This window comes from Canis lupus, chromosome 18 (assembly GCF_048164855.1).
Source record: "Canis lupus baileyi chromosome 18, mCanLup2.hap1, whole genome shotgun sequence".
Classification (NCBI taxonomy): domain Eukaryota; kingdom Metazoa; phylum Chordata; class Mammalia; order Carnivora; family Canidae; genus Canis; species Canis lupus.
Window position 1 is genome coordinate 30,191,859 of NC_132855.1, and position 17,551 is coordinate 30,209,409.

At 35.8% G+C, this 17,551-nt stretch overlaps 1 protein-coding gene across 28 annotated transcripts in view; it reads left to right on the forward strand.

The window, feature by feature from the left end:
• CRPPA (CDP-L-ribitol pyrophosphorylase A) overlaps window positions 1–17,551 on the forward strand; it is a 292,251-nt gene that overhangs the window by 117,924 nt on the left and 156,776 nt on the right. For all 28 annotated transcript variants that reach the window (XR_012010932.1, XM_072783932.1, XM_072783927.1 and 25 more), the window contains one exon: window positions 12,581–12,675. Coding sequence is in view for 27 of the 28 variants with exons in the window: in XM_072783932.1 (XP_072640033.1) it covers window positions 12,581–12,675 (95 nt within the window). In the remaining variant the exon portion in view is untranslated. The remainder of the gene's footprint in view (window positions 1–12,580; window positions 12,676–17,551) is intronic.

Sequence of the window (17,551 nt, forward strand, 5' to 3'; positions counted from 1 at the left end):
GAATATCATTCTAGGAGTCCTTCCCTGCACCTTCCAGGATAAATGATTGAAATACTGATAATGTTTCTGCCTTTCTGCCACTGTCAACTCCTTGAAGAGCAAAGGAATTAACAGAGGCAGAGGGCCATTTTCTGGTGGAAGAACGTCCATGTCTTCTCTCACTTTAATTTGGAACTAGTAGTATGTAGTTGTACCATTGGAAAATCTAGCACAAAAGGACAACTGATCTTCTGAGAATTTGTCCCCTTTTTATATATCTTTGTGTTTCAGTAAATGCTTAATTGGTTTTGGGATTTGGGAGTACTGTTTTCTCCAGGACATTACGGACCAGTGAGCCAGCTGACTTCTATGTAAAGTTCTACATCTGGAAGCCTCTGAATTAAGGTTCCATTGGAGAATATTCTTAAGTCATGCATGATTAATATGCAAATGAGACTGTGACTTGGATTTTGAAATTTAAAGGCTAGCATGGTCTGTACTGTTCTGGTATAAGATGGATAATAGTGTTCTGTTTTGTTAGATAAGCAGCCATTGTTCACAGTGTGATCTTCTGTGACTGGGTAGGCATGTAACAAGTACTTGATTTCTACCATGTTTCAGTGACTCTAAGGTGCCATTGATTGCAAGCAATACTTTTATACTATGGGGTAAAGATAAATGCTTCTAATGAAACTACAGTAGAATGTTTTATGTTGACTTAGAAGCTTTAGTTTTTTTTTTTTTTTTTTTTTTTTTTAATTTTATTTTTGAGTGAGAGCAAGCAAGAGCTAGTGCATGGGGGGAGGTGCAAAGGGAGAGGTAGAGAGTAACTTGAGCTGAATCTGTCCTGAATGTGGAACTCAATGCGGGCTCCATTATATGACCCTGAGATCACGACCTGAGCTGAAACCAAGAGTCAGATGGCTTAATCAACTGCACCATCCAGGCACCCCTGAACGTTTAGAAAACTTTCAAAAAATATTAAATGAGTTCTATATTAAGGTATAGGGTTTTATTATAATTGTTCTTGTGTAAAAAGACCTAGGGTTCTGGTTCTGGGTAAGGTGGAACAAGAATATTCTACCTGTTTCTCCCACTGAAGGAAACTATAAAACCTGAACAGAGTAAAAAGGAGAGCTATTTGAGGTTATAAGTAAAGTAGTAGAAGGTAGATTAATGAATAATACTCAGCTTTTAAGTCTACCTAATTGGCAGTGTATTTTGTAATTTTATTCCTATGATACTACCTGATTTGGATATAGTACGGCCAGAGCTACAGGTGGGCACTGGAATAAGCGGAGCTCCAAGAGAAGCCCCCAAACTCTGGCTAGAAGGGCAAGAAGGAATCTCCTAATGTTCAGAGAGTAAAGATATCTTTTCTTTTCTTTTTTTTTTTTTTTTTGTCCCTACTCTAATGATTGACCCCTCAAGCAATCATGTGGCAGTGTTGTACTCACAGTGGCAATAGTGGATGCCCGGAGGTTTATAAAATTCTGAGAGAACTGAACATTGCTCTGCATCAGGGTTGCTATGGCTTGAGAACTGTTGTTGCTCTCTTCTTTTTGCTTAACTTTGCATATCAGCGGGTATAGTTGTGGGCAGCGTGCGCAAAGTGGGATAAAGTCACAGCTCTCTGATAGAAGTGCTGAAAAGGGATGCACTAGAGAATTGAAGTGTACAGGAGAGACCATGGTGAGAAAGGATATTACCTAGATATCCAGGATATAATCCATGATCAGTGGGCATACAAAGAACCATGAAAGTAGAGACTTAAATGGGGAAAGATAACCAGTTGGATACTTCTGTTGAGATGATACTGATGTTGGAATTATCTGACAAATACTTTAAAGTCCTGATTATGAAAATAGTACAAATAAGTAAAGCTCTTGAAAGATGGAAAGTATCAAGAAAGGCATAGAAAATATAAAGAAATGCCAAATGGAATTTCTAGAACTGAAAAAAAATGCATCAAACTGAAAAAAAAAATTACCAAATGGTCTTAATAACAGAATAGATTATAGAGCTGTCTGAGAAAGTTCCAATGAAGTTATAATTAGGGTAGTGACAAAACAGTAATTTTACTGCATACCAATGCAGAGAAAGGTCGAGATCAGTATATCTTCATATGACCCTAAGGGTAGCAGTTCTAAGATGCTGTTTCTATTTCAGGGATGTTATATAGAGGAAACATGGAAATTTTAATTAATGAAATAAAGTAAGTGTTGGAAGTTTGCTAGCTACTTAATTAAAAGCAATGAAAGAAGACTTCATATTTTCCCTGCTCTAATGTTGTTTTCTATTACAACCTCTTATGCCTTAGCATTTGGAAAAGAAGGGCTTGTTAGAAACTGCAGAGCATCCTGTATATTCCATGAATGTGTGAGACTACCATTTGACATGTGTGGCCTCAATTAAAAAAAAATGTGGGAAAACTCCTGAATTAGGAAATTACCTATCTTCCTTATAGGTTCTATCAGCATGTGGAATGTTTGATGGTTTCGATTCTAGACCAGATTGCCTGGTTTGAATTTGGCTCTTGAGTTTACTAGCTGAATTAATCCAAGGCAAATCATTTAAATCTTTATATGTAAGGAAGACATGATAATTTTGCCTGCATCATAAGATTTTGGTTAGAATGTATGTTTAATTATGATATTATACATAATATTTGTCAGTTACTGAGTGAGAGATCATCCAGTATTTGAGTCACTCTCTGGCTCAATTGCTTTTACTGAAAGGGTGCTAATACCTTTTATTTATTCGTTACACTGCTTTCATGAACTAGAATTTAAAGGATTCCCTATGGTAACCTGAATTTTTAATGCTTAATACCTTGTGAATAAAAATTATACTCTCATTACTTGATGCTTTTAAAAGTTTTTTTCTTAATTTGCTGTTTTTTAAAAATTTATATTTGTTTTTTAAAGTAGGCTTCACACCTAGTGGGGGGCTTGAACACAAGACCCTGACTGAGATCAAGAGTCAGATGCTCTACTGACCGAACCAGCCAGCCACTCCTGGCTTTTCTTTTAATTTAAATGTTTAAAAGTTGACACATTGTTTTAACAGTTTGTTAGGTATCCTTATGTGATATACTCAAGACCTTTATCTTGTCCCTTGATCTTATATAAAGATACTTTCTGAATGAATAGAAGTATGGATAAAAGGACTAGTGTACTTGTGTATATTTTTTTCTACTATTTAAAACATTTTGCTGTCAAACCACAAATAACAGAAATCCAAACCAGATCTGTAGCTTGAAGAGTAATGTGCATATCTGTGTAACATCACCCAGATTAAGAATAGAATTTTCCACTCGAAGCAGAGGCTTTTTCTTACACTTTTATGTAGTTACAACCTGTTCCATCCTCAAAAGTAGTAGCTATCAAGATTTTACAGGAATTTTCTCATTTCTTCTGAACTTTATCACTCATATTTACATTTCTAGATGCTATGGTTTAGTTGTGATTTTGGTGGTTTTTTTTTTTTTTTTTAATGGCTTTTTAAATCTCACCCTACAGGTTCCCCATCCTTTTATTTTGGTTGTAATTTATCTCTTGCTGAACCCAACCTATTTGATCTGTCGCTTCTTCCCTATTTTGAATTTTGATGAATGTATATTCTTGCTTGGTGCAATTATGCATATTTCTGTGTATTTTTCTGTCTTCTACAAAGTGACAGCTGGCTTTAGAAGCTTACTCAGATTTAGTTTCATCTCTGGTAAGAAAAGAGGTGGTGTGAGTTTTTAATTAGGAGACACCAAATGTCTGGTTATCTTTTATTTTCTGATAGCAGCCTATGATACTCAGCGCTTAGATTTATTAATTCATGGCAAGTGTTTGCAAAATCGTGATATTTTAATTTGCTTAATTGGTTTTCATACATTAGTTGAGGCACTTTCACAAACACTGCTCATCTACAGTTTACTTACCCATCGTACAGCTTACATAGAAAGGTAAATGCTCATTTTCCTTGTTCAGTATTCAACTGAATGCATTCTGTCCTATAAACTTTAAGTATTTTTGTTGTGTGTTTACATGAAGGTGAAATGCCTCATAAATTTATACTGATAATTCCAATTCAATATTGTATCTTCCACCCCATAGAGTTCTCAAAGATAGAGGAATTAACAGATTTAGAATATTCTACAATCACTCAGATATTGTATGCAACTGCATACTCTCTAGGTCTCAAAGTATTGATACTATCAACCAAGACTATTTTTGAAAAGAATTGCATTTTTTACATATTCCATTCACTCTTACTGCATTTTCTTGTCTATACTCTATATTTTCAGATTATGAAACCTTTATATACTGTGTTCAGTTAATTTTAGACCTTATTTAGTTATGGTTCTGAAGTAACTGTTTTATGTTGTCCCTCAGTCATTCCATCTCTCTCTCTCTCGTCTTTGGTTGTCTGAGGAGTTGAGCTCTAGTACATTCCTTAGGAAATATAGGAAAATCATCATCTTCATTCACATTGATAGCTGTGTGCTTTATACTTGAAAGTCAATTGCTGAATATAAAATCTCAGCTTGTAATTTTTTTCCTTGAATAACTATGGTATTTTTATTGAATAAATTATGATTATTTCATTACCTTTATGATCTCTATATTTTTCATCTAGATGACTACAGTAACGATTTTTAAGTCTAATAACTTTACTGGTTTTTATTGGTAAATATTTGGAGGTACTTATATCCGTGACAAGCTTGAATGTGTGTGTATATAAATAAAAATTTCAGTATTTTCTTCTTCATGGATTCCTATTATGTTTGTTGGATGATCTTTACTAAAGTTCAATATTTGTCCTCTTATATTGAATCTTTATCCCGTCTTTTTAAAAATTTTGTACCTGTCTCATATCTGTATAGTTCTCATTTCTGAAATAGTCTTTTAAATTCCTGACTGCCACCACCTAATTTATGAGTTTTTGAAATTCTAAATCACATAGTTCTTTTATGTTTGGTTTCATTACATTAATGGTTTTTGGCTTGTTATGAAATAGTAGATTATAATTTTAACTGGTTTGGTAGGCACGTCTGTCTGTCATGCATTCATTAATTTTAGAAGTGTATTCCTGTTCTTTATTTTTTTTTATAAAAGTTTTATTTAGGGTTTGACTTTTTTTTCTAAAGATTTTTATTCATGAGAGACTTGGAGAGAGAGGCAAAGATATAGGCAGAGGGAGAAGCAGGCTTCCTTTGGGGAGCCCAATGCAGGGCCTGATCCCAGGACCCTGGGATCATGCCCAGAGTAGACGCTCAACCAGTTAGCCACCCAAGTGCCCCCATATGATTTGACTTTGATAATTTTTCTCTTATTAGTTTTATTTGCCTTTTTATAAATACACCAGTCATTTCAGCTTAGGGGGACTGCTCTAATTGTCTTCATTTTAACCTCATTTTACCTCTGAAAGTCCGTATCTCCAAATAAAGTCACATTCTGAGGATATTCAGTGTTAGAATTCCCATAGTGACTTTGGTGGGGACAAAATTCAGCCCATAACAATTTGTCTTAGTCATGATCCTAGCACAAAGCCTGGAAACTGATAAGTGTTCAATAATTTCTTGTTTGTGCCCTGTGTTAAAACCTGGGGGGGAAGTGGAGGTGATGGTGAGTGAGTAAATTCTAGTTTACTGAGTTGAGTTAATGATTTGTGTGAGAGAAAAACTAGTAAATGATAAAATACAAAGTAAAAATTTTAATAAAAGTAAAATAAAAATGCAGAATAATTTGAAAGGGAAAAATTACCCTTTAGGATACTAACTTTACATAGATTTAAGTTTGAAAGCTAGGAGTTTACAATTTCATGGCTCTGTGACTTTGAGGCTATAAAGCCAGCAAGTTGCGCAATCTATAAAATGGGGAGAATAATTCCTACTTGTTATGATTATTAAGAGACATAATGTATAAAAATCTCCACTGTGGTGAAAGGCAAAAACAATATTAAACCTACTTAGGATAGTAGTTTACATGATGCCCATCCACATTAGATGGGGAAATCAGTTTTACTTAGTTTACCTGTTTAAATGCAAACCACATCTAAAAATACCCTCATGCTTGGATGGCTCAGTGGTTTAGTGCCTGCCTTCAGCCTAGGGCATGATCCTGGAGTCCCGGGATCGAGTCCCACGTCAGGCTCCCTGCATGGAGCCTGCTTCTCCCTCTGCCTGTGTCTCTGCCTCTCTCTGTGTGTCTCTCGTGAATAAATTAAAAAAAAAAGAAAAAAGAAAACAAAAAACTGCTTATGATGGCATGAGTACAGATTAATCAGAATAAATACACTGACTACCAAAATGATTCCTGCCTATAAGGATTCCCATGACTCTGTTGCTGTGTACTACCTGAGCATCAGCTTTGTGGATAGGTTTATTAGAACCAAGGTACGTGTAAATTTTCATTTCTGAAACTTGACACTGGAGGGCCTTTCCTTTGGACCATTAAGATTCAGTAATATAGCGATTCATACCTGGGTATGGGGAAAATCCTGACTGTGTGCTTATATGTGTTTCAGAGAGATAACTTTAAGTATCAGAATTATGCGTTTGGAGATGTAAGGATATTGTAATTTCTAGAAAGTCTCCCTAGTTTGTTATCTCCCTATTCTTTTTTTCCCTCTTCCTTCTCCCATCCCCCACCCAATCCATCTAAAATACTAGCCTATAGCCATTAAAGCAGATAATGCTTCAGATAGACCTTTTTGGAGAATTAGACAAGGACATGAAATGGCATTGCAGGTAGGGGGGAACACACACATTAGTCCAAAGATCAAGATACATCTAGAGAAATGTAGGTGGTATAATTTGGCTGAAGAGTAAGATGTGTTGCCCAAGGTGTGGGTGTTCATTTATTGCCTTTTATAGGACAAAAGGATATAGGAATTCTGTAATGAAGACTTGGAAATTATTAGTTATCTGTTGAAGATGTTTTAGACTTACTTGTTAATGTATTTGTCAGGGTTCTCCAAAGTAGAACAAACATAACACACACACACACACACACACACACACACAGGAATTGGCTCATGTGGTTATGGATTATGGAGGTTGGCAAGTCCAAAATCTACAAAGCCAGTGTCACAGTTTAAGCCCTAAAGCTGGCAAGCTGCTGTAGAACCAGGAAAAGCCAATGTTTTGGTTCGAAGACCATTAAGCAGGAGGTTCCTCTCTCACTCCTGGCCTGTCAAACTTTTGTTCTATTCGGGTCTTCAGTTGATTACATGATGCCCATCCACATTAGGTGGGGAAATCGGTTTTACTTAGTTTACCAATTTAAGTGCAAACCACATCTAAAAATACCCTCACAGAAACACCCAAATTAAGTTTGACTAATTATCTGAACCACCCCATTGCTCAGTCAAGTTGACATATAAAATTAATCAGCCTAGCCAATAAAGTAAAATCAAATTGTACATTATTTTTGGCATAATTACTGCTGGCAATTATATACATACTCTGACTCTTGAAAAATTCCCATACATGGGGATGAGATATTAACTGAAAAACTTGGGCTTATTAATTAATGCTTACAGCTTTTTAATACTAATCTGTAGACTAAAGGTCATGTTCCATTAGAATTTTCTATTAAGTCGCGTTGATCTGTGTGACACCTAGATGCTATATGTAAATAGTTATTCAGTATAAATCAGAAAATATGTGTTAAAGAAGTTATTTTTTTGGGGGGGGTGGGGAGTGTACCCTACAGGTTCAGATATTAAAATACTTCATATGTGATAATCATCCTCTTAGGAAGATTGAAAAAAGATACTGTATAAAAAAGTGTGACAACTAAAACTAAGAAGTTAATATTAGTAATAAAGTTGACAGGTTCAGGTATTATCTAAATTTAACTCCACTCCAATGTTTTTCTAATTTATCTTTATGGTCTCTTTTGGGGAGAGAACAACAACTGGATTCTTGTGGTAGAGTTTTTATGATTCCGGGAAGCAAAATGACTTTATGGTCCTCCCCCATGCTATTGTTGTGTTTTAACACAACATTTCTAAGAAGTGCTTTATTAATAATTAGAGAACAACAGATTAACAATTCTGAAGGCTTTTGTTTCTGTCGATTTCATTATTAACCTGAAGGAAGTTGTTAAATTCTTTGCTTTGAGAAATAATAAATATTCATCATATTTGGAAAGTTTTGTGCTTCATAAAAAATGATTTTTAAATATTAGATTCTTTTTCTTTGTTGTGGGATACTAGTATAAGTGTAGAATTGAGGTTCAATTTATTTGAACCCTGCTTCTCTAGCTACATTCTTTCCCATTTGGGGTTTCCACCTTCATAGCACAAGTATAGGCATTTCTGTTGTCTTCTGTTGGTGAAGGTCTTAAGTATATTAACATTCCCGGTTATGGATGTCACTGTATATTTGGGGATTATTAGTAGAAATCACATGAGATGCTTCAACCCAGATGTAATGGATAAACTAATATATGAACAATCAGAAGGTATCCATTTTAGTTTCAGAGAAATTCAGGGAAGAAAACAGGACTGTTCCTCAAGATGTGTACTTCACTCTTTTATGTAATTACTGCATTTTGTGTGAAACTTTGAAATTTGAAAAGGATTAGTGGGACAAATTGAGATTTTTTTTTTAAAAGATTTTATTTATTTGAGAATGAGAGCATGAGCCAGGGTGGGTGGGGTAGAGGGAGAAGGGAGAAGCAGATTCCCTACTGAGAGCAGGGGGCCCGCAGACTTAGGGCTTGATTCGGGACTCTCAGATTATGACCTGAGCCAAAACCAAGAATCTGATGCTTAACTCTTGAGCTACCGAGGTGCTGCCCCTCCCCCGGCCCTTTTTAACAAATTCTGAAATAATTAAGACCACAGGGAGTATTTGAAGTTAGAGATGGGTCATATCTTGAGTAGATAAAAAGAATTTTAATTTGTATTTTTGTTGAATTCATGTAATCATAGCAACAATTATTATGTGAACACTTGGGATTTACTTGTAGCAGGCACTATATGTAACTTCAGGTATATTAATTATTTAACCCTCATCAAAATCTCAATGTTGGCTCTTTTATTCCATGTTTCCTTCATTTCTTTTATATTTATAAATTCGGTGTAGAAAGTTTGGCTTTACATAGAAATTGATTTTCAGGGGATCCCTGTGTGGCTCAGTGGTTTGGTGCCTGCCTTTGGCCCAGGGCTTGATCCTGGAGTCCCAGGATTGAGACCCACATCGGGTTCCTTGCATGGGGCCTGCTTCTTCTTTTGCCTGTGTCTCTGCCTCTCTCTCTCTCTCTCTCTCTCTCTCTGTGTCTCTCATGAATAAATGAATAAAATCTTTTAAAAAATTGATTTTTAGTCTCTGTATGATTCACACATGTCAAATATTGTTAAAGTATGAATATACTACTTATGGAATTTTTTGGATATTGAATTGGATTCCTATAACATTTAAAAAAATTGCATGGGGCTCAGTAAGTTTTTATTAAGATTTTATTTACTCATGAGAGACACAGAGACAAAGACATAGAGGGAGAAGCAGGCTCTCTGTGGAACTCGATCCCAGGACCCTGGGATCATGCCCTGAGCCAAAGACACTTGTTCAACCCATAAGCCACCCAGGGCAGCCCCGGTGGCTCAGCAGTTTAGCGCTGCCTTCAGTCCAGGGCGTGATCCTGGAGACCCTGGATCGAGTCCCACGTCTGGCTCCCTGCATGGAGCCTGCTTCTCCCTCTGCCTGTGTCTCTGCCTCTCTCTCGCTCTCTGTGTCTCGCATGAATAAATAAATAAAATCTTTAAAAAAAAAAATAAGCCACCCATCCTGGGGCTCAGTAATTTAATAAACATCATTAAATGTCCAGGACTTGCCTTTTTCTGTAATTGATGAACATTGCATGTCTTTTCTTATATTGCCTTTGTAAAATTGGGCAAGAAATGGTTAAACTGTGAACTCCAGTGAGCCATGCAGAACAGAGTAAGAATTGAGTGAATTTGGGTTTTTAAAAATAGTTGGACATTAGAAATCTCAAAGGCAATTGACTAACAATGCTTTTTTCTCAGCACCCTCCAATTGCTATAGTATGGAGAAGATTAAATTGCAGAATTACTCCAAAAGAATGATACTCGAAAAGAGTCACACCATTTTGGGGGGATTAATCCGGTATAGTAGGCAATCAACATGCTTCTTTTTAAAGAGAAGACTTTTATAAGCCTCGCATTACAGAAAATCAATGCAATGAATAAACAAAGGTTTTCAGTGTGACTGAATATCTCAATCACTTTTGGAGCTTCAAAAAGGGCAAGAATATTGATGGGTGGGTTTCAAGAGTGTATATTGGAAACATATAAAAGCAAAACAAAACCTCAGTTGACTTTGTGCAACCAACGTTGAGAAACATTGAATTGGGGAACTGATGAAGATTCAACCTGGTGTAGACTGTGAATGACACTGGACAGGTGGGGGATTTTATATTATTAGGGTAAAGGACATAGTGGCATGGACATTGGACTATTGTGGAGTATAAATAACTGGGTATTAAAGACATTGGCAGACAGAATAGAAATCACCATGATAAAAGATTGACCTTCTTTATTGTTAAATTGCCTTCAATATAGACTTTTATGTTTTTTCAGTTGATCGTCACTGAATAGAGAGGTGAATTTATTTTTTATCCAGCTTCATTAAGGTATAATTTGCATATAACATGCAGGTTTAGGGTATGAACTGTAATGATTTGATATATGTATATATAGTAAAGTGATTACCACAGTAAGAATAGCACATCCACCACCTCCAATATTTAAAATATTGTTTAAAAAATAACTTGGAAGACCTCCTACTCTATGCTGTATAAACTATATATATGTTTATACACACGCACACGCACACATTCATGTTTTTTTAATTGTACCTTATTTGTGTTAGGGAGTAGAATATTTATTTTAGTGTACTAAATGTTTAGTGTACTTTGAAACAAAAGATGAAAGAATAGTACACTTAACTTCCATCTGTCTTAAACCTAGATACATTAGTTCACCCATTGTTTATATATTGTTTCCTTTGCTTTATCATGTCCATACATGTTTTTCTTGCTGACATACAGAGTTTGGAACTAGTTAGTAGGTGTTTGCTAAATTTATGGTAATTTATTGTACAGCAAGCAAAAAAATGCTTATGTAATCCATAAGAACTTCATGAGAAATAACTGAGAAATTATAGTAGAAATTACAAAATGTTTACAACAAAAGTGAATGAAGTCCCCTAAACTAAAAATAATTTAAACTAATGAAAAAATCACAATGTTTGAAATAAAGCTAAGGTGAATTAAAGGAAAATTTAAATATAAGAATAAAGGAAAAGCTGGAACTAAACAATATGAGCATCTTTTTCAAGAAAATAGCAAACTAAATCCAAAGATAGTAGAAGGAAGAAAATATTGGGTAGTAGAAATCCAAGAACTAGAAAATAAACATACAAGAAAATCAAAGGTTTTCTTTGAAAATGTTAATAAAATTGATGAATCCTCAGCAAGAGTAATCATGAAAAGAATTCCTTTCTGAACTCACATTTCTGGAATCTATTACATGGTTTCAGAAAATTATGAAGGGTCACAGTGAAGATTGGTACATAGAACATACAGCTCCAGCACCATATAATATTCTTGATAAGAGGGAAGGAGGTAGTACTAAGAGTTGACGATATTGTTAATTGGTGATATTGTTAATGTTTTAATGGGTCTATTGTCCCCAGATTGGCTTAGAAAAATGATAAACTATCACTATATCAATGTTTATGTACACCAAATAATATAGATCTGTCCATGTAAAAGCTCCTGGGTTAAATGATAAACTAACTTGATTGAGGTTTCTTATTTAAAATTAGGCCTTTAAAATTTTTCTGACATGATAACATGCTATGTCTTTTTAATTGGCAGCAGTATAGCTATTTCTTAGCGTCTTAGATAGTCTACTGTAGAGGAGGACAGCATATTTTTTTTGAGTGTGCATCGAGGCTTAACAAAGATGAACATTTTTATGTCATATGGCTTCTATTTTTGAATCAGATCATGTCAGAGAGGTCTAACAAATTTGAAGAAAATTGGTTTAGCTCTTTTCACTTGTGGTAACATTTAAATAGGCAGGAACTTAATTGTATTCAATTGACCAAATTGAGAAGAAAGCCAAGGAAACTGCTATACTCACCCAGGGTACTAGGTGGCACCATGTGCTGCACACAGGAGAAACTTTCTAGCCTGAAGAGGGGATGTGAGTGAGAGATGGAATTTTATCAGATTCTAGGAGACCCATGGTGAATGTAGGAGGATTGAATTGTCAAGCCAAATAGCTGTTACTTTCAGTTAGTCCTTTTCAAATGTATCCTAAGATAGCTTATTTCTGTTGCTTACACAACGTTCTGGTTAGTCACCTACACAGGGTTGAATACATACCTTTTTTGATTTGGGTAATAACAAACGAAGGACTTATCAGTGTGAATTCCAAGTTACTTCACTGGCCTGAAAGTAAAACCTTTGTAGTTCAACATTACGAACAGCAGGTAAGCCTCAGTCTTAGAATGCTAGGACTTTGTTCCATTTTTCTCTTTGAAACAATCTTTTTTTCCTTTTTATCTCAGAAAGAATTTCACAACACATTTGCATAGTTATGGACACAAAAGATGAGAATCATGTGGGACATCATCTTGAAGAAATACTAAAAAATGAACTAAACGTAAGTATTCAAAGATTGAGTTTTATGACATATAAGAGTTGAGTTCCCTTTGTTCTCTGTTTTTGAGCTGATGAACTTCTTAAATTTGTACCTAATCGGGATAAGGAAATGAAAGAAGTAATATTAAGTGTGAGGAGGTCCATAGGAACTATTTGTAACTTTTACCACTAATGACTTCCATTATTTACTTCTATGACAACTTTTTGTTTTGAAATGTTTTGTTTGACAAAATGATTTAACCCTAAGTAATTTCCCTGTTTCAATTAAAATGTATAACCATCTATCTGGGCTTATGATAAACATGTGATGATCTTTTAACAATATACATGATCAAATTATAATTAAAAGCCAAAGTAAAAAGTTCATTTTAGTTAATTTTAACATGATGGCACACTTAGAAGGGAAATGGGCCCTGTTAGGACTGTCTGTACTCAGATGTCAGCTTTATTGCCTAACTTCCTTATCTTAAATTGAAAATGCCAATAACATCTGCTTTGTAAAGTCATTAAGAGAGTTGAATAAAATAACTTTAAAGATTGAATTTAAAGTTTAAATTTGACTAAAAAATTTTTTAAAAGATTTTATTTATTTATTCATGAGAGACACACACACACAGAGAGGCAGAGACACAGGCAGAGGGAGAAGCAGGCTCCATGCAGGGAGCCCGACGTGGGACTCAATCCTGGGACTCCAGGATCATGTCCTGGGCTGAAGGTGGCGCCAAACCGCTGAGCCACCCGGGCTGCCCTAAATTTGACTAAAATTTAAAGTACTTAGGAAAGCATCTGGCCTGTAAATTTTTGGTGAAAATGAACTATAATAATTAAATTTGATGATGAGGAAAAGTGTATTAAGTAATGAATACTACTAGTTCCCAAACTTTAGTCCTGAATAGATACACCAAATGTTAAGAGCATAGAGCCCTGGAATATGTAAAAACCTTGATAATAGTAGTCTGATATTAGTTCTAGAATCCAGATTTTTAACAAGCTCCCCCAGGTGTTATTAATGTCACTCAGTGCCAAATTCTACCAGTAGCACTTGGAGCACTAACTCAAAGCTGAAAGAAAACGAGCACCGTATCTGCTATCTCTTAGATAGAAAGGTTGTACTGCAGTCTACTTTCCTGTGTTGCTTCTCTTCATTGACTTTCTGAACATTCTCCCTTCATCCTTGGAAATTTTATCACCTTGCTCTGCTTTTTACCTCATGTTAACCTGTGAAGAATCTGTTCCTAAATTCCTTTCCCCAATTTCACTGCTGCATCTTGCAGAATATTTAATTATTGATAACTTTCCATTGTCTGACACATTGAAGCACCCTTTTACCTCAGAAATAGTCTTTTGCTGTTGAGTAATCTCTTTTTTTAAAAAATTATTTATTAGAGATAATAAAGATAGAACATGAGCAGGGAGGAGAGGGAGAAGCAGTGTCCTCACTGAGCAGACAGCCCTGTACGGGGTTCTCATTTACTCTTTATCTAGTCAGTGCAGAAGTCGCTGAGATGAGACACTGAAAGAATATTAGTGGAACTCTGGCCATCGATCAACCTTAAGTTTAGAGAGCTGGGATTTTATGCTTTTGTTGAGTATCCAGCTGTTGTATTCAGTGTGACTAATTCCTTTATTGGTTTTTCTAGTATTAGACCCTGTGTAAGTTCTTTTGGTTACAATTATTACAATACTTATTCTTTTTTTTTCCTGTATCTGTTTAGCGATGAAGTGACATGAAATGGGGTTACACACAATGGTACATTGCTGGCCTTGTGTGATTTATTCATCAGTTTGGCCTCTCAGATCCTTATCCTTTTCATTTCCAATCCAATGACCTTCATCTACCTCCCCATCAGATCCAGTCTTCATATTATTGCTATCATCTTAACTGTGCTGAAAAAATAAGTAGTACTAAGGCTATTCCTTAAGTTCTGACCATAGTGTTTTGTCAATCTATATCTTTTTTTTAAATTTTTATTTATTTATTTATTTATTTATTTATTTATTTTTTTACTTTTTTTTTTTTTTTTTTTATTCATGATAGTCACACATAGAGATCGAGAGAGAGAGAGGCAGAGGGAGAAGCAGGCTCCATGCACCGGGAGCCCGACATGGGATTCGATCCCGGGTCTCCAGGATAGCGCCCTGGGCCAAAGGCAGGCGCCAAACCGCTGCGCCACCCAGGGATCCCTATCAATCCATATCTTTTGCTAAGTTACTCTTGTGCATATTTGAATTTTATAGGAAACTCCAGGGCCCCCATATTCTTCCTTTCTTTCAGCTACATTTTGTTTCATACCCTTCCTTGCCTAGTTTCGATACCATGTTCTAGCCCTTCTTTGGATCATAGATCTACCAATATCCTCAATTCCCTTGTCCTTCAAATACACACCTTTGGTTAAAATTCCATCCATGTATTAGTCTAAGTTTTCACTTCTCTAAGCCTTGACTCAATACCACTGGAGAAAATTATACAGCAGTGCAGATTGTTGCCATTAAAAAATACTGGTCTCCACTTGTGTCTTATTCTCTTGTATAGTCAAGTCTCCAATCCTCCTCTATGACTATTCTAAACCTTCTGCACTTTCCTCAAATATTGAACCCCAGTTTTCTAACCTCACTGTTGGCATTTTGAGCTAGATAATTCTTTGTTGTGAGAGTCTATCTTGTGCATTGTACACTGTTTAGCAGTATCTTTGGCCAAAACTCATCAGATGCCTCTCGTTGTAGCAACCAAAACATCTCCAGTTATTAGTAAATGTTGCCTAGATGTTGTTTGCCTAGATGGGGCAAAATTCCCCTTCATTTGAGAAATGCTGGTCCAATCCCACTATCTTTACCCCTGTTATTAGACACCATCTTGTCTCCGGAGCATAATTACACACTCCCACATGGCTACATCCTTGTCTTCTTGACACCAGGCCTCTGAAGAGTCCTGCATCTGTGGCCATGCTCTTATTAAGATTGTTTGCTCTTCTGAGTTCTGATTCCCCTCCCTCCACTTCCCCACGAACATCCTAGTATCTTCACGTTCCTTCCATTAATTGAAACAAAACAAAGCTCCTCTTAACTCAAGTTACCCAGAAGCCAGCCTCGATTAGAATAGTTTAACTGCTCATTCCTCATTTCATTGCAGCCTGATTTCCAGCCCCACCTTCTGCAGGAACTGCTCTCAGCAAGGTCCTCAGTGACCCTTTGAGCAATCCACAAGACATTTACCAGTCCTTACATTGATGGAGGGCAGCACTTGACCCTTTTGTCTAATGCTTTCTTCCAGAAGGAATCTCATCCCATTTTGTAACATCTTGTTTTTCTTAAGCTCCTTTTTTGTTTGTGGCTTCCTCTTAGTTTTGTTTATGGGATACTGTTCATACTTTTTAGGATTCTCTACATAGGTGAATGGTTTTCTCTAGGAAGCTGTGCTGATTGCTTCACATATCGTCTACTCGCTAGAGATAAAATTATTCTCTAGCCCTGTGTGTTTAATTTTTCACTAGCTTGTTTTTCAGAATTATAAATTCAATTAGAAGTTTCTCAGATCCTCAAACTTAAGTGTTGGTAATATTCCACATTTCACAAATTCTTGTTGGAAGCAGTTGTCCTCCATCTGCTAAGGTTTCAGCCTCTGACGAGTATATGGTTTGCCTAGTTCCCTAAACCTGGTGTAATCTTTCACCTATTTTCTATCACACCCCCGAAGCAAATAAAATTCCAAAACACTTGAGTTTTATCTTAATATCTCTCAACTGAGGGATCTGAAGTCTTCCCAGAGCTTACTGCAGTCTTGATATGTGAGGGAGATTTATTGAATGTTATATAAACTAATGGATAAATGACGATGACTTGTTATTACTAACTTGAGCATTGTATTTTGTATTGCTCTATGCTTTCTTCACAGCTAATTATCCCCAAGTTAGTGACCTTAAATAATAAAAATTCACCATGTCACAGTTTTGTGAGACAGAAGTCTAGGCACAGGACAGCCAGTTGGCTTTGATTCACGGTCTTTAATTTGATTATAGTCAAGCTGTTCTCTGTAGGCTGAGGCCACAGTCTCACCTGAATCATCCAAGTGCAAATGGATCTGCTCCCAAATTTATGCAAGTAGTTGTTGGCAAACCTTAATCCCTTTCTATGTGGATTTATTCACTGAGCTGCCTCACAGCATGGCATTCAGGACTGAAGGCACAGTTTTCTTTTTGTAATTTGATTTTACAAGTAACATCCCATTGCTTGTGTCTTACTCTCTTCATTCAAAGCAAGTCAATATATCCAAACCAGATGCAAGAGGAGGGGATTATGTGAGATTGTAAATACTAAGAGGTGGTAAAATTGTTAGTGGGTCTCTTTTAGAAGTTGTCTGCCAGAAACATATATTTGTTACTAAGTTAGAAAATACCCATCACGATGGCCCTCCTAGCTTCTTGTGATATGTGAAGTCTGAGTCTTCTCTATTAGCAGTCATTATCCAACCACACTATAATTTTTTAGTTAAATCAATGGAGGCACAACTTAATTTATATGAAAACTAGTCCTTAGTACTTGAGTTTATCAGGTAATCTATATGACAAATGACGGAGTTGATCAGAAACATTCGAATAGTTCTCAAATCAGTGATAAAGGAGCTAACTAGCCAAAACCAACAGCCTCTCAATTACCCCTCATCATTCTGAAGAAAATTTCAGATATCCTGTTACTTCATCTATAAATACCTCAATATGTAAATGCACAAAAAAGTTTGTCTTTTAAACTGTAATAATAATAACACTCCACAATATACTTAGTATCTTCAGATGTCCAGCAGTTGTTCACTTTTCTCCAGTCCTGCTATATATTCTTTGTTTCCCGTTTGTTTGAAACATTGTATCTTTCAGTGTACTTTT